This window comes from Musca vetustissima, unplaced genomic scaffold, assembly GCF_032173495.1.
Source record: "Musca vetustissima isolate MV318-11 ecotype Yass unplaced genomic scaffold, APGP_CSIRO_Mvet_v1 utg4242, whole genome shotgun sequence".
NCBI classification, from domain to species: domain Eukaryota; kingdom Metazoa; phylum Arthropoda; class Insecta; order Diptera; family Muscidae; genus Musca; species Musca vetustissima.
The window spans coordinates 50,310-68,355 of record NW_026878737.1 but is presented as its reverse complement, the minus strand read 5'-3'; the positions used below and the strand labels follow the sequence as shown (position 1 = coordinate 68,355).

At 33.2% G+C, this 18,046-nt stretch overlaps 3 protein-coding genes across 9 annotated transcripts in view; 2 read left to right on the top strand and 1 right to left on the bottom strand.

The window, feature by feature from the left end:
* Positions 1-2,010, top strand: part of LOC133323508 (protein javelin) — a 44,671-nt gene extending 42,661 nt beyond the window's left edge. Inside the window, exons 6-7 of the mRNA XM_061532430.1 lie at positions 77-620; positions 773-2,010. Of these exons, the coding sequence (XP_061388414.1) occupies positions 77-620; positions 773-2,007 (1,779 nt within the window). The 3' untranslated portion in view covers positions 2,008-2,010. The remainder of the gene's footprint in view (positions 1-76; positions 621-772) is intronic.
* The window catches only part of LOC133323500 (calcium uniporter protein, mitochondrial), a 128,942-nt gene extending 122,667 nt beyond the window's left edge, over positions 1-6,275 (bottom strand). The window contains exon 1 of the mRNA XM_061532419.1: positions 6,116-6,275. Within this exon, the coding sequence (XP_061388403.1) occupies positions 6,116-6,275 (160 nt within the window). The remainder of the gene's footprint in view (positions 1-6,115) is intronic.
* A 343-nt stretch (positions 6,276-6,618) lies between these two features.
* Positions 6,619-9,957, top strand: LOC133323506 (uncharacterized). Of its 7 annotated transcripts, none has more exons than XM_061532427.1 (7): positions 6,619-6,773; positions 6,928-7,066; positions 8,977-9,053; positions 9,122-9,223; positions 9,289-9,458; positions 9,520-9,673; positions 9,738-9,957. In XM_061532427.1, the coding sequence occupies exons 3-7, from the start codon at positions 8,990-8,992 to the stop codon at positions 9,863-9,865; spliced, it is 618 nt and encodes a 205-aa protein (XP_061388411.1). In that variant the 5' UTR covers positions 6,619-6,773; positions 6,928-7,066; positions 8,977-8,989; the 3' UTR covers positions 9,866-9,957. The 7 variants fall into 7 exon arrangements, 4 of the variants coding, with proteins under 4 accessions (XP_061388411.1, XP_061388412.1, XP_061388413.1 ...); XM_061532428.1 differs by adding an exon at positions 7,209-7,277 and having other exon boundaries at positions 6,619-7,066; positions 8,980-9,053; XR_009754087.1 differs by having other exon boundaries at positions 6,619-7,066; positions 9,294-9,458.
* Positions 9,958-18,046: the final 8,089 nt, after the last annotated feature.

The following is an 18,046-nucleotide window of genomic DNA, read 5'->3' as shown; positions in this document are numbered from 1 at the left end:
TCTTTTTTTCGAAAAACTAAACAAAATGTAATTGAATTGTTCTACAACCATGTCCATTTTGTTAATTCATTTGCAGGATGTTTTGCGCAAAATTCGTGAATGTGGCTCCTCGGTTACTTATTATGGCGGACGGGTGGTACAGACCAATTCATATTCTGCTCCACCAAATGTTGGAAAAACTTTAGCCGATTGTGGCAAACCAACATCGACTAATCCAATTGTTCCCACAACAAAGCCGAAACACAATCAAACAACAATGTTAGCACAGACACAAACTAGGGCCAGAGTTCGTGAAATTGAGACCTGTTCCAATGCAGTTTGTCAAGCGTCTAATGAATGCTTAAGCAACAATAGGAGCACAAACAACAACAACAACAATGGCAAGAATACTAATAATGGCTGCAGTAATGGGAACAATGGCAACAGCAACAATAACAACAACAACAGTTTGCCACAACAAACCAAAATCCACTTAACAAGGGACGATAACCCACAAAACAAAGACTCGAAATCCTCTCAGCTCCAGTCGCCACCATCAAGCCACCGCCAAGGACAAGCGAACGACACAATGGCCAGTGACAGTAGTGACAATGCCAACCGCAATAACTCTTATGTTGAGGGTAAGTAAAGTAGTAATCTGAGTGACATCAGAGGCAATTATTCTCAGTTTAATAATACCCTGCATTTACTTTATCCTTCCATTTCGGTTCATTTTCACTTCTCTTTTTTATTTTTATTAATTTGCCTATCGATCTGATTGGTATGGAGATAGGCAGTGGCATCAGTGGTGGTGGTGTAACTTTCAAACTTGTCAAATCGAATAGCTGTAGCAGTCGCTTGGAATTAGCCGGCACGGATGTCGATATCATTGAGCAGGGCGAAGAGACGGAAGTTGTGCGGAAGATGGTTCATCATTTTGAAGCCAGCACAAAGAGTAAGCCCACTACTGCCGCAACAGATGTTCCAGTGACGATAAACAATCAGGCACCCCTCTGCCTAGATGGTCCAAAGCTAGGGACGGAATCTAAGCCAGTTACTGTGAATAATCACATCAGTATTGGCGTTGGTATTTTATCGCCTTCGACAAATGATGAGGCGTCATGCGGCCAAGAAAACGGAAGCAAAGAAGACGAACCGAAAACCTATCAAAGTGAGGCCAAGGATATTCATTTGGACAAAAGTGCGCACACGGCTGTCGCTGGAAATGCTGCCACCAATGAAATGGGTGGAACATTGAATGGCAAAGTGTGCCGCAATAGAAATGTGGATTTAGCCTTTACATTTGTCAAACAACAACAGCAGCAGCCGAACCAGCAATCGGCAAAATCTATGGGGATTAAAGAAAATGAAAATGGCAAGAAAAATCACAAACAAACAAATGGCGATAAAACACACACTTCAACAAATATTTCACAAAATTTGGCAATTTCCCTTGAATCGGCAAAGGGCAAAGAAGCTGGCCCAGTCATGTCGAAAGCTAAGGATTCGTGTAAATGGCCCACAGGGAATTTTAGAAGTGATGTAGACAACAACAGCAACACCACATATGCTCCTCCCGAACAAATTATTGTACCCGTGGAAATTCATCGAGAATCAAATGAACATTTTCCCCTAACGAAAAACTCCCCACACTCGCACAAAACTGCCGACACTGAACGCTCTTTCCTGCCGCTGAGTACCACTTCAAGTGTCACATCCGTTATTGACAAATCCGTAGTTAAACATTATGTGGCCAATGACCGTAGTATCTATGAGAAGCGGAAATATGATGACATCGAATTTGAAGAGTTCGAAGTTTATGATCCAACCAAAGATTTTGAAAAGCTCATTCAAGAGGAGGAGGCCAAACGCCAGTGTGAAAACAACAGCAGCACCGCTGGCAACGTGGAAAGTCAACAATCATCCAACACCTCATCAATGCGAACGGCAAAAAGTCAACAGACAACAGTAAATGGTTCAACGGAAACGGAAACCGATTGCTACGATAGCCTAGACGACAAGTTGTAAACGTCAAATTGTCGATAACATTAAGTAAAACAATTTAAAACATTTTTATATACCAAAAAAATACAAATAACCTATAAAGAACATTTTTAAGATACGCAAAAACGCAACAAAATTATAAATTCTCAATTATGGTGCAACGATATGGGTGTAGGGTCTGATAAATATGAACCACTTATTTTCATAGACAACAAATTTTAGTTCTAATTTACTTAAGACAGCGAACAAAGTTTGCTCAATTTCCAATTAAATGAAAAATTGCACACATACCAAAGTTCCAGTATAGTTTAATATATATATATACGAAAACAACTACAGACATTATTTATGCGTGTATGTATGTGTGCTGCCGGCATGTACGAAAGTATGTATGTATGTCCCTTGTACTATATTATATTGTAATTGTAATTGTCATCGATATTTACTTTATTATACAATTTCTCTTTCTCTCTCTTTTCATTTAATGCTGATAATGTTGTTGTATTTTCCTTTTTGGTTGATAATCAATAAATTCATATTCTTTTAATATTAATTACCCGTATAAAAAATGTCCTGTCCTTCATTCAATGGCATCTGATCAATGTGGTATGTATTGTGGGAAATTTATTTAATTTTTGCAGCTGTTGTTTTTTCTTAATTACAGTTTGTTTTATTTTATTTAGTACATTTATCATTCGTTTGTCTGAATTTAAGAGATGTCATTGACTTAAAGTGAAATTAATCTGCTCAAGGATTTCGTCAATTATGAGAAATAAGAAAACTTCAAACTGCTTATTGTATTACAATTTTATCGAAACGCAAATTAACCTAAGCCGAAACTTTTGTTTAAACAGTACGATGATGGAAAGCAAGAATGTCTACCCGATTAAAGAATAATTAGGTATATGATATTGTAAACTATTTAGAATGTATAAATCGGTGTTGCTGACAGATATGTCATAAACGCAAAGAGTTCTGATTATTAATATGCGTCAAAATATAAACATGAAATGACGGTCAATTAAACAGATGAAGGTGAAAATTATTAGAAATTTTACGATTATCATCAAATATTTGGCATTTAAAACTCATAAATATGATTTTATGATAAAACTTATAAAAAAATTGAATTTCAGATACTTGTGCAAAAGGATAGTTTAAAGCTTATATCACCAATCGACGCCTTGATATGTTCAGAATTTTGCGACCGTTCATAAACATAAGTGTTATTGTTGATAATATGAAAAGAGTCGCTAAAAATTGCCTTTAAAAATGTAATAAAAAATTAAAATTGACTTTTACTAAATTTAAGTTCTTATTGTGTAGTACACATTCCTACAACAAATATCCATTTTGCTCCACTATTTGGGATATACCCCATAAAACGGCAACCCGTAATTTTGTTTCCTATACCCTCCACCACACTGTGGTACAGGGTATTATGTCTTCATGCTATGTTTGTCACAGGCAAAAGAAAACGAGATAGACACATGGTTCCTTTTGAGAATATGCAGAGAATCACTTTCTAAGTCGATTTATGAATGTCCGCCCGTCCATCTGTCCGTCCATTGGTATAGCGTACTGATTTGAGTCTAGAGTGGTGTGTGCTAAGTTTCGTGAAAATCGGTTCAGATTTAGATATAGCTCCCATATATAACTTCGTCCGATTTTATGTGAATGGTGCACCAAAGTTCTTTCGATTTGCACGAAGTTTGACAGAGCTTACTTAAATAAGTCTAGAATGATGTGTGGTAAGCTTCGTGAAAATCAGTTCAGATTTAAATATAGCTCCCATATATATTTTCTTCCGACCCAAAGTTTGTCCAATTGGCACACAATTTTGTACAAGTACTGAAGTCAATATAAATTAATCTCTGGCAGGTTTCGTTGGTGCACCAAACTCCTGTCCGATTAATACGAAATTTTGCACAACGTATCAAGTTGAGACTACAACGACGTTATTGTGTTTTTTTTTTGAAATTGGTGCAGACACATGCATAGTTTGGAACGGTTGTCTTTTATTTATGTAGGGGAGAGGGGGGCACCTTTGAACACTTTTTTCTTTCAAGCCTCATAAAATTGTTTATGTTATAATTTTTGGTTTCTTATAAGTTTTAACTAATAGGTACATACGTTACCTTTGAAATGAATATACATATGACATACTTTAAGCTTGATAAATATATTTTATTACTGTTTTAATGGACGAAGTCAAAGTGTTTAAAGCTGCCCCCCCAGGGGGGCACCTTTGAACAAAGTTTGGAATTTTTGAATGGCATGTTTTTTTAAAGTGTTTATTTATTTTATTTATTAAAAAAAATATATACAAAAATATTCGAAAATTAAAAAATGCTGATCAAAATTTATTAAAATATAAAATGACATAAAAACAAAAATTTATATGGTGAAAAATACAGCTAATTTCGCAATCTTATTAGCCCATTTGAAATTTTTGAGAAATCGAAGCCAAAAGTAAAAAACTCCGTTTTTTACTGGAGTATACTGGGTATGTTCAAAGGTGCCCCACCCATAGCATTTATATGTAAATTTATATGGAAATTTATAATAACTTTTTTTGTAATAAATATATGTAAAAGAAATTACATTAGTTATGTTTGAAATGATTGTTGGAATGCAAAAAATTTGTTTGACGAAAGAAAACTATCACAGAATTCTTCCTGCCCCCTTACAACCAAATGAATAAAAGTTTACAATGACACTGCGAAAACATGGTCACCCATGCACAATTTGTCGACAACTGAAAAAGCAAGGCAAAGTGGTTTACGCAGATAGAGAACAAGATTGCCATATACAAAAATGTGGTTGCGGGTCGGAAAATTTTTAAACCAAGATTTTATGAGCGCTGTTCAAAGGTGCCCCACGTTCCAAGGTGCCCCCCTCTCCCCTACTGATATGTATGTGAATGTACCTTCCACTCCTCATTTTACGATTGTGACTTAATTTGACTCAAAAAGTGGTATAAAGTTATGTGGTCGAATTTTGAGGTATTTTTGTAAATTTATTGGTCCTATCAGGACTTCGGGTCAGGTCAGGTCAGTAGTGCATGGGCTATGAAAGTATAAAGGAAAAAATTGAGAAACATACGATAGTAAGTGGATTCATGGCATTAAGGGAGTGGACCAATATGACAAATTTTCGGAACAATCTAGATTTACTATTTTTAAAGTTCTAATTGTTTTCTATGAGTTTTCAGATAATGATTATTTTTACTAAAATTGAATTTAAAATTGTTCTTCAAAAAAATTTAAAGTTTCTCATATGAGCTAAAAGGTAAACCAAAATTCGAAGATTTTTTTCTTTAACTGAACGTAACGGCAAAAATTACAAAAAAAAAAACATATTTAGCAATTTAGTTCTTCTTGGTCTTAGCATGACCCAGAAAATTGTTCCCAAAAAAACGGACAGTCCAAATTTTGAAAGTGCAATAATAATGCTCGATATTTTTTATTTATGTAGTGATAGTTTAAAGTTAAAAATGCCCACACAATTCGGAGAGTTTTCCCATTATTAGCAATGATATCTAAAGTTATGTATTGTAAAAAATATAAATAATAAATAAAAATAAATTTATTTTTTATTTTTATTTTTTATTTTTATTTTTTTTTTATTTTATTTTTATTTTAAATTTAAAATAAAAATTTAAATTTAAAATAAAAATAAATTTAACATTTAATTTGTTATTTTGCCTCCGAAAGTCGTGTAAGTGACCGCGGAAATGCCCCTATACTCAACATCCGTAAATCTAGTGTTATATGATGTGTTTCCATATAACCATACCTCTTATATAGACTAAAAGTCTATGTTGATTCCTTTCCGTCTGTCTGTTGAAATCACGATAGAGTTCGCAATATTTAAGATTAAGTTTTGTACAACTGCAATATGCAAATTTATATAATACTAGAAAATAAAAAGCATTGGCTTTCATATTTTGTCCAATGTTCCAATTTCACTTCAAACTAAATTGCTGCATTTATATTCAAAACAAAATGTAAAAAAAATAAAAGTTGAAAACAACAGTCATAAGTCCTTAAAAACATTTGCCACGACTCCATTACAGCTGTCAGCATGTTCGGTTATATTTGTTCCAGAGCAGTCTTCCCGTTAAACTTACCTGAGTTTGAGTCTTCACTGGTGTTTGTGCAATAACTTTGTCGTCCTCTAAAGTTCCATGAATTCTGGAAAAAAAAAAATAGGAAAAAAACAAATGTTAAATATGATAGAAAAACGAAATCAGCTAGAAAAACATGTGCGCCGGAATAACTTTTATTCATGGTATGGATTCATTGTGTAAGAGTTAGTGTGTGTGTGTGTGTGAAAATAGTAGTTTCCAAACAAAAAGTATACATTTCCTCAAATGATTTTCATGATAGAATCATGGAACACACATCTAATGTTCACATTTTAAAGATATCTATCAGAAGTAAACACAATCATGTGAACAAACATATAGACAACAGTTACAATCAGGTATTACATTTACAGATACATATAGACATTCATTCAGTTGTAACGAAGTAGCAACAAAACGTAATGGACAAAATTGATGGCGAAAAGAAAACTTTTTTTCACAAATCGAAAAATTTGATCTGTTATTGAAGAAATACAAGAAATCAATACCCGCTAGTTCGACAAAACATCAATTGACGGGTTTTCTATAGTAATTTCGTCGATTACTTCCTACAGTACTTACTTATGTATCCACTAGTATAATACGAATGATACTATTGATACTATTCATAGCATACACCATTAATGATTTTGATTTAAGGGTATGTACTTATTTCAGTATCCCAAAGTAAATGAACGGTTCGTCGATTGTATCAACTGCGCCTTACCATGGGATACTTAAGTAAGTACACATATTCTTTTTTTCTCTTTGTTCGATTCCGTTATTTTCTGGAATGTGTGTGATGCAAAAAAAAGCTTGGTGGTTGACAAATTTCATTTACTCTTTGATCAACAATCCAAGTGTTTAGTCATAAATTGTGTGTGCTCCCACCAGTGAAGTAATAAAATATAAATTGGTTTGTAAAATTTGACAGTTTTGTGTTTTTGTTTAAAGGTAAGTAAAATGATTAGCAAACGGCATTTAAAAAGATTAATAAAGAATGAAAAGGAAAAATATGTGGACAGATTTATGAATGTTGAGATAGGAAATATGGACAACACCTCCAATAATGAAAATGCTTGTTATGAAATTGAAGATGCTGACTTAGTGGAAACTGAAACAGAACAAGTGGAAGAATTGGAATGTAATAGTAATGCACAAGAAAGTCAAAATTTAAGCATTAGCCAAAAATTGAAGGAATGGAATGTAAAACACAGACCATCACGAAGTTGTGTAAAGGACCTTATTGAAATATTAAGAGAGGAAAATATAGCTGTTACTCCATTTTATAAGTTCCATTGCCCGAATAGACCGATAGTGGAAAACATTGCTGGTGGTGCATACATGCACATTGGTTTGTCGTTCCATTTAAAGAGGATAGCCGAAGTATTAAATCTACCCACAAATATTATCATTGATATAAACGTAGATGGTTTGCCACTTTTCAGAAGTTCCAAGACACAGTTGTGGCCAATATTAATAAGAATTACAAATGTAGAGAGTCAACCAGTATTTCCAATTGGCGTTTTCGTTGGAAAAAGTAAGCCAGCGACATGTGAGGAATTTCTTTCTCGTTTTATTGATGAAGCATCACCATACTTGGAAACTGGCATAGAATTAAATGGCCGTAAAATTAGCATTAGAGCAGTTCTTTGTGACGCACCTGCCCGTGCATTCATTACAGGCACTCCTTCTCATGCATCACGATATGGATGCTCAAAATGTACGCAACGAGGAAAGAAATGTGAGGGAACATTAACATATAGCACAACATCGGAAATACTTATTTCAGATGAAGATTTTCGTGTGCGAAAATATCCTCATCATCACACGAAGAAGTACTTAACCCAAAAAACGCCATTAGAATTCCTTAATGTGCGAATGATTACCCAAATACCATTAGATTGCATGCATTTAGTGGATTTAGGCGTAATGCGAAAAATTTTGTTAAGGCTTATTAATAAGAAAATTTGTTTTCCAGCGCCAAGGGAAAATTTGCAAAACATTTCTAAAAAACTTTTATCTCTGTGTGGTCATATTTCATCCGAATTTGCACGAAAGCCACGATCATTGGATGATATTTCATATTGGAAAGCCACTGAGTTCAGACAGTTTTTGTTGTACACAGGTGTTGTAGTTTTAAAAGACGAAATACACGATGATGTGTACTATGAATTTTTATTGTTACATTGTTCTTACAGAATGATGTGCTGTCCCAAACACTGCAGGAAAAATTTGGATACAATTGAAATTCTCCTCAATTTATTTGTACAAAATTTCCCGCTAATATTTGGTGGAAATAGTGTTTCGTACAATGTACATAATCTACTTCATTTAAAAGAAAGTATTGACCTCATTGGTAATCCAACTGAAAATTCGTGCTATTCGTTTGAAAATTATTTACAAAGTTTAAAAAAATGCGTAAAAAGGCCATCAAAGATTTTAGAACAAATTTATAGGAAGGTTTGTGAAGAAAAGTTTTGCACCAAAACACAATACAAAGGTCTTAATGCACACGAAACCAAATTTCATTTTAAAAGTTGTACTTTGACTTCGAAGGCACCGGATAACATCTGTTATATTAAAAACGGAATTCCTGTTCATATTCATGAATTTTCGCAAGAAAATGGAGGAACCCTCATTGGACACAAATTTTTAAATATTCGTAGTTTTTATAAAGAACCGTGTGATTCTATTTCATTAGGAATTTGTTTAGTTGACTCCAAACTTTCTGACGAACTTCATAACTTTCCATTAAGTGAAGTAGAATGTAAAGCAATTCGATTTCCTTATAATTCTCAATCTGTATTGATTCCTATTCTACACGCCTGTTTTTAATACCTTTTTTTTATTTACACATTAAGAAAACTATATAGCATGTCTTCTTCACCGAGCCCACCAAAAAAAATAAAACGCGTAACATTAACACCCTATTCTGAAAGTAAGTATTTGTTTATTTTATATTTAATGGGATTTTTTCTAAATATTCTAACTTTATTCTAATTTCAGACATACCTACATCAAATACTAACCTCAATGATGTTTTAAAGACAATTGAGGGTGTCAAAAAGGATACAGAATCCTTACAAAACCAATTTAACGTCCTTCAAGGTAATTTTTTAATAAGAATATTTTCAATAAATTATTTATATATATATATAAACATACAATCTTAGGACAGATCAAGTTTGTTGCAGAAGCACTGGCTGAAAATAAAGTATTATTGACCAAAATTTTAAAGCAAACATACGAAGAAATTCCGGTAATACAGAAGTTTCCAATAAAATCTGAAGAACAATTAATTGAAATTGACAAGGAAATAAATGCTGAAAATAGAAATCAATATGTAAGATATTTCATCATTTTTATTATAAATATGAATAGCTATATAACAAGTTTATCTTTAGATAAAAGCACTGAGATCAATGCTAGAACCAGCCGGTGTTCACAAAAACTTAAAATGCATCCTAAACGACAATGTTACCATGGCCTACAATGTCGACGGTGTTCAAGGGAAGAAAAGTTTTAAACAACTTAACAACTTTTATGGTGTTCTGTTAGGTAAGCATAATTATAGTCTTAAAACCCGATATAAATAATACATTTATATTTTTTTCATTTTCAGAAGCGGTCTCAATGGCCAAAACAAATAATATTGGTCCAGCGGATGACCAAATTCGGAAGGCAATTCAATTGCAGAAAAGGAGAATTTTTAAAAATATGTCGGTGCAAAGACATGCTGATCAAAAATAAGCCAGACAAATAAATTTCAGACGTTTATTTTCATTATTTGAAGTATTTTTGGTTTTGTTTTAAATAAATAATTTTGTATTTTTTGAATTAAATATGTGGATTTTGATTTCATAGGGACCTTCTGCATAGTACTGTGTATGCAGAATTCGTTTATTATTAATCATTAACGAAGTAGATCATTATTCATCGTTAACGAAGTAATTTATTATTCATTGTTAACGAAGTAGTTCATTATTGATGATAAACGAATAGTCACTGAACTTGTCATTACTGTTTTCGTTAATGGAAGGTAAACGAGAGGGTGACGATTACATACCTCCAATGACATCCCCATGTTAAATTCGTCACTCAAACGCGTGGCTAGTGTATTGGCGAGTAGGTACTGGTACTTTCTTTTGGAACAATGGTATAAGTACTTATGTAGTGCTTACCCGAACAAGCGGGTAGGTTCAGACGACATATACACAAACATGAAACAATTTCATCAGGCCGAGACATGTGTTTGAACAAAAAATATTAAAAAAAGGAAAAAAATTGTTAGAAAACTCAAATGTAACAGCACTTATTAGGAGATGCTGACAAATATAAAGTTGGTTATTAGAAAAACAAAACTCTGAACTGATTCTGGAAAAAAACGATATTAGGCTTCTCTGCCGTCCATAACAATTTATATGCCCAATTATTTACTTTGTTACAAGGGTCAAATTAAATAAAATGAAGGGTTTGTTAAATGGAATTCAATACATTCACCTACTCTAAAGAACTGTTCCGGATAGTTACCCAAAAAGCCAGTATACAGATATGTAATGTTGTTTTGAAATAAACAGGTATTTTGTAAACTACAAAAAAAAAAAGACGGCGTATTCATTATTTTTTATTACGGCAGCACACCTACCAGTCATTGAATCTGTGTGACGCTCAATTTGATCCTCGGATATACTATTCCCCGCATCCTGAACCATTGCGAAGAGGTTATGTTCGTTTGTGAATCTCTTTTGATTTTGCTATCCATGACACTCCAAAGATATGGTAAAGATCTGATGATTGTGTTGGCCATTATAAAACCATGATTTTTGACTCCCGCAATTAATCTTTGACATGTTTCGGTTTATGTTTGAGGTTATTGTCAGGTCATTATGTACCATTATTGTCCCAACTTCATGCTTTATATTAGTTTGGGGACAAATATATCCATTATTTTTATAAGACCTATGGGACATTATTTAAAATGCTTCGGAATGTTCGATTTGGGCCAAATATGCACCGTTTTGTTGCCATTTTAAAGGTAACTTCTTAATGTCTCTCTCATAGAAGTCCTGCTCTCTCTTTGCAAAAAACTCTAGTAGTCGATTTTCACAAATCCTCCCTAGATACCAATTTTTTAGCATTAAAGAAATTTTGCAACGCAAGAAAAAGATGACAATCATTTGGTGCCAAGTCCGGATTGTATGGCGAGTCACTGTAGAAGTGTGTGGCCTAGCGTTGTCCTGGTAGAACACCACACCTCTCCTGTTGGCCAATTCAATATGATCAATTGCAAATGGTTTAAACAGTTTTATGGTCGATTTTTAGCTCCTGGGCTAACATAATTTTCTCCGATTTTATCGACATTTTCGACGAACGGCCTACCTGTGCAAGGTGCATCCGTAAGATCAAAAATTCCTGAACCCACGAAACCAAAATTGCACATAATTGACTGTTACAGTATCGGAACCATAAACACCATTCACAATTTTAGCCGCTTGGCTTGAATTTTCGCCGTTGTCAAAGAAAAACTGTAAAATGTACCGAATTTTCTCTTTGTTCACTTCCATTTTGAACATCCAGTAACACACAACCGAATGCACCAAACAAAAAACGGCAAACTATTTTTTTTGCTGCGAAATGTCACCCTTCCAACGAGCATAAATCTCAAATTGTTTAATCGATATTTTACGAGAAATCTATCAGTACAGTCATCCGCTGAAAATAATGTATTTTTTCCCCAACCTAATATAGTTTTTAATATTTCAATTTTCTTTTAATACTTCAATAAATTTGTTGGCATAATTTTCGGAACTAAAGTTTCTATTAAAACATGCTAATGGAAAAAATCATTTGGTTTGCGCACTTTGATATTTATGCAAACTAATGACTCAAAATTAGAAATATTGCAGGTTCTGGACGAATTTTTAATTATAATTAATTATGTTCCCCTGCAGAAAAACCATATGTGTCGTCTTTGAACATAACCGGAACTTTTTATGCAAAATTTCGAGACGAACTGTGACACGTGAATAGATCGATTCAGCTAGTTGAAATATGACGATCGGCATACTAAAATGTGGGTCTATGGCCAAAATTTCGTGGCTTTACAAACTATTGGGCAACACAAATTTTTAACACTATCAAAACATAGTTGTGTAGCGTACAAATAACGCTAAGCAACAAAATGGAGCTCATGGTTTTCAGACGTGTATTTTAGGAGCTCAGGGGAATAAATTCATCGAGTTTTTGAGCTGTCATGATGAATTTGTTGCTTGTGATCCTATTCTCTGCCTTTTCTAATTTTCTTTCATTGCAATTCCATTCCTATTTCATTTCCTCTATTACTAGCATAATAATTGCAAATATACAACGGATGACAAATGGTCCTTACAAAGTCCATTGAATTCAATTATTTTGTAAAGGATGTAAGAAGAATAAAAACACTCATACACAGTCGCATTTACACAGACACATTCAGAGCCGACAATCCGATAACAACCTTTCTTTAGAAGAACATGCGAGTAATCGTTCCGTTCAGTAGTCAGCATTGGTAGTCTTGTAAAGCACAACAATTCCATTTGATTGAAATGGCAAAAACTAAACAAAAAAGAATGCGAAACATATCGAAGAAATATAGGATATTTGTAAGTTATGCCGGCAAACCCGGTTATATATGTATAAATAGCATATGTTGTGCTTTGTTTCTGGCTTTTGTACGAATTACTTAGTCGAGGCAATGGCATATCAATGCAGAATTTTTGTAAGGCATCTGAAATTGTGAATGGTGATGTATACATTCTATAGACTTATTGGAGTAAATTACGTATTGTAAACGACAGTAATAGCAAATTATCGATGTATTATATTTTATTGTAACAAAGAACAACTAATAAACCGTTAAATTGTAGGGTGTTAAATAATCTATATTATATTAATTAACTATATGTTAATAAACTAAAAATTTAATCATATTCAGAAATTATCATATGCAATACACACTATCAAAATATCGCTTAAATCCTAACTTTTAGCATTTAAACGATCGTTATAAGATTTAACAAGTGTCAGTGGGTGTAACCGACAGAAATATACCCTCAGCCTATGGTTTGCGAAAGTCTACGGAATTACACAATTGTTTAATGTAGGCTTAATGCGGGCTTGGTAAAAAAGTCGAGATTTGTCATTGCCTTATTTTAAAGTTCTTTTCCTAAATATTTTTAGGATAATATAATAATACTAACTAGCGGACCCGGCAAACGTTGTTTTGCATAGCAATATTGTTGATGTATAATTCACATAAATTAAGTTAGCTTTTTCTACCCTCCACGATTTGGGGTAGTGCTCTGAAATTTGCACATACATTGCTACTACTCCTATGATATTTGGTATTGAAAATGTTAAATATTAGTTCACTATATAGGGTAGCCCCCTTTTAACGGTATCTCGCAATATGAGAAATTTTGACGATTTTTTGGTTGTAATTGAGCAAAAAGTGTCCGTATCAAATATTATCAATACTGGCGCATGTTTCAGGGTACATAGAATGGTTGCCCTAAACATTTCGTATTTTGAAGATCTTGGTCACAGATTTCAACAGAATTGCTTTTCATTTAATGTAGGGTATACTTATTGAGCAGAAAATCTCTCTTCTTAATATTATCACTACTGGTCCAAGTATCCGGGAACGCCTTAATATTCGATAGTTGGCTGTAATTTTATATTTCAATGATCATGAGTAGAAAATGTTCCTAACAAAATTTGCCCAAGGTTCCCAAAAGCCTCCATATAATGCACTCCACATTATAAGATCCTTAAGGGATTTGTGCATGTTTTTCAAACTAATCAGCTGTAATTAGTTGTTTTATTTTGGTAGAATGAATCCTACTATAAATAGTCAATATTTGTCTACTCATATGTATTTTGGGGGGGTTGGTCAGGTGTTGTAATCAAATTGGCTGTAATTTTATATTTTATATGATCTGTGAGTACAAAATCTCCTTACAAAGAATTATCAATATTGGTCCAAGTTTCCGGGTAGCACTCATATAATGGTACCCCCTATAATTTCTCAGGTGGTTTCTCCATTTCCATTGCTATAGCTAAAATATGTCATTCCGGGATATTGGCCTATTTAGGTCAAAGTTTTGATATAGCAATACATACAGATCTCGCCCCATTTTGGTATAACCTTCAAATTAGATATATCTTGGCTATTTTTTTAATATTGCTGGTATTTTTAAGGTTGTTCTCTTACCAGCTAAGCTTAATGATACATTTTAGCAAAGAAAATATCTCGTATATTAGTTTTCTCTGTGATACACATTATTGGTATCGGATATATGCGAGGTGTTATGTTTATAAGTTCAAAGATATTAAAAAACGATTAGGCATATAACCTATTATTATTATTATTTTCGCTCAAAATGTCTTAAAATAACAACTACGACTATCAAATTACCTCGATAATAAGTTCGTGGAAATGCAAATAAGCTGCATAATATTTTTTTGCAAATTTTTCGCGATTTTCGATTTGTTCTCAGCTTTTAAACCTTCCCTGAGGCTCCACGAACATTTCAAGACTAAGATAAGAAAAATCCGTTCAGCCGTTCTCGAGTTTTAGCGAGACTAACGAACAGCAATTCGTTTTTATATATATAGATAAAAAAGTTAAGTGATTGACTGACAGGACGAAACAGCTGAAGCTAGAATTTTGAAATTTTAGTTGAAGGTCACTCTTGGTCCAAATGTGTCAGATTAGGCTGGATATTTGGAAATTGGTACTAGAACGTCAGGAAAATACTAAGTAATACTAAATATGGTACCAATTGTAATTGGCGAACTGGTGGAGCAAGAACCCTGAAATTTGAATTGAGGGTTATTGATGGAGATGGAGGACATTCGAACTACTACTAAATTTGTTACAATTTCGTAGCATGTAAATGGATAAAGCAAAAAAATTGAAATTTGGAATGCGAATTAAGGTTTAGAAGTGGGGTCGATATAAGGAGGTGATTTTGAAAGCCTGTACTCTTTCTACGAAAAGTCCTAAATTATACTAAATTTGGTGCAATTTGATTTTAGAGAAACGGATAGATTGCCGTCGGATTGCAGCGAGCTGGGATTCTAAAAATTAGGAGTTATGATCACTTTTGGAGTATGGGATGGGAATATGTTGGAAGTTTTGGAAATTTTGTACTAATGTGTACTAAATGACACCAAATGTGGATTTGGGTGAACCGATAGGGCTGGAATCTTGAAATTTGAAGTCAGAATCGCTGTTTGTGTGTCGAATTGTGTACTAAATTTGGTACAATTTAAATTTTGGGTGAAGCGATAGAGCTACAGTTCTGAAATTGGAGTGTAGGATAGTGATTTATAGGAAGTTTTGTAAATTTGTACTAATGTGTACTAAATGGTACCAAATGAGGATTTGGACGAACCGATAGAGCTGGAATCTTGATATTTGAAGTTAGGATCACTGTTTGGCGTTCTAAATGGTACTAAATTGGAACAATTATATTTAGGTGAAGCGATCTGGCTGGAATCCAGAAATTGGGAAATAAAATTTTATTGGATTTATATTAATGTATTCTAAATGGAGCTCGAATCATGATATTATGAATTAGTTTTGGAAATAACTACTACTTGAATACGAAAGACAATAAATGTTACCAACATTAGTAGAGAACTATATTTGTGTTGCGATAAGAATTGGTGTATAGTGCTGAGATATGGAGGTAGTTTGGGAAATACGTACTATAAGACAACAAAGAAAATAAATGGTATTAACATTTTAATTATGGTCAATATTGGTTTGTATGTTGATTAGCTCTGCAGTAATCTGTGAAAACAAAATAAAATATCCAGACATTTTTAATTAATTATCACATCTGCTATGGAAGTAGCGGTTATATGCTAGTTATACATATAAAAATCTTGTCCTCAGAGAATTTATGGTTAAAATCGAAATTTTGATTTTTGCAGTTCACCACTTTTTTAAATGGATCTTTTAATTACGGGCATCACAAACTGTTTTATGTTTGTGGATTTTTTTTCGTATGTGGATTTTTTTCAGAAAATTTTCCAAAATTTTCATTATGGTCTTCCAAAATATAACAAATCTTCTAAAAACTTTGGTAGATTTCTTGTACAATTTTTTTTTTTTGTTCAATAAGCCTCTCGAATTCGGTTGGAAACATTGGCTAAGATCTACGACATTTAGAAAATTTGTCGGTAACCTTATATGGGGTCTAAGGCAAAACAAATATCGAAAAACCATTTATATGGAGTTTCAATACTTGCATCGAAGAAGGAACTGCGACCCGGTCCCATCCATAATTGGTTACAATAAGTTTATTTTTGAGGCAGAAAAAAGTTATAATTGCACCTTTTTCATGCAGTAATATCGGTCCAATATGAAACTAAACTTACTTATCAAATATGATATTTCCAAGTCAAATGGAATAAACCATCGATACCAAGTTTCTTCTATAAGAGTTCTATAAGAGTGGTTATGCCACGCTACTGTTCACTGTCTGACATCTATGACATATAGTGTAATACAAAAGAAGTCAGAAAGAGTCTTCCGAACAATTTAGCACATTGAAGTTAGGAATTAGCCATCGCACCAACTAGGAGTGTGTCAATACAGCAAATTTTATTTTGAAAGTGGTCATTTCTTTCCTACATTGCAATATATAATTTTGGGTTTGATTTGTTTAAAAATATTGTTAAGTGGTATTAATGTTGTTTGCGGTTTTGTGCCCTTAAACACGATAGAATATACAACGTAATATGCTTTGTAAACTTTTCTATAAAACCAAGATTTTTATAGTAACCTGAAATGGACTTAAACCACTACACGGCTCAAATGAAGTTAGAAATGAAATCATGCAAAGGATTATTATTTATCTATTTCTTTTCCTGAGAACAATATGTGACCCCACAAAAAATTCTTCAGGATTTTTTGTAATATATATATAAAAATGTATGGGGAACCAGTAATATAGCCAGGCCGAAATTTGTATTTACCCGCAACATAGAGTTCCACTTTTTAAACTTGCAAAAAAAAAAAAATAAATAAATAATAATCAATTGGGGCACGCATGTACATGAGAGTTAAAAGTTAGAAAACCAGAAAATGAAATTAAAGCAAATTCGTTTATAAATCGTGTGCAAAATCTTAATACCGAATATTTGAATATTTTTTCGTTCGATCCCACGCTACTCACACCCGAGAGGGCGACCTCCCTTACGTAGGTATCAGATTCAAACCATAGACCGATCCATGGCGGGTTAGTAAACCGTGGGAACACCAGCTGCATGCAAATAATCTGGCGAAATAAACATATACATAATTATGAAACAAAATACGTATCTGGCAACTAATACTGGACTACATGTTAATAAAAGATTTCTTAATTACGTTTAATGAGTCGGTGTATGGAATATTGCTAAATACTTGGCTTCTAGTGTTTACAGTTGGTAAATTTATAGGGTTATAATTACGAGTCACACGAGATGGAACATTGAACAATAGGAATGGGGAATCAATAAGGTCCCGTAATAATTTTACGATAAACAAAGATCTTAATATAAAACGTCTTTTTTCAAGATTAGAAAGATCAATTAACATTAATGGCCTTTCATAGGGTGCAGTTCGGTCAAACTCAAACTTAAGCCCCGCAAAGCAAACAAGTGGAATTGTATTTGAATCGACTCTATCTTATCCGAGTAATATTTATAGAATGGACTCCACACTACACACCCATATTGTGGAACTGGGCGGACCAGACTTACAAAAAGACGTTTAGTGACATAAGGATCATCGAATTCTTTTGACCATCGTTTAATAAAACCAAAAATAGGTTTAGCTTTATTAACACAAGAATCTATATGTTGGTTAAAACGACGTTTTTGATCTAATATAACACC

Bases quoted from the DNA above. Each gene is read 5' to 3' on its own strand.
- LOC133323506 (XM_061532427.1), top strand. From the start codon at position 8,990: ATGTCTTCTTCACCGAGCCCACCAAAAAAAATAAAACGCGTAACATTA. The intron at 9,054-9,121 runs GTAAGTATTTGT...TTCTAATTTCAG, and splicing joins ATTAACACCCTATTCTGAAA to ACATACCTACATCAAATACT. The intron at 9,674-9,737 runs GTAAGCATAATT...TTTCATTTTCAG, and splicing joins CTTTTATGGTGTTCTGTTAG to AAGCGGTCTCAATGGCCAAA.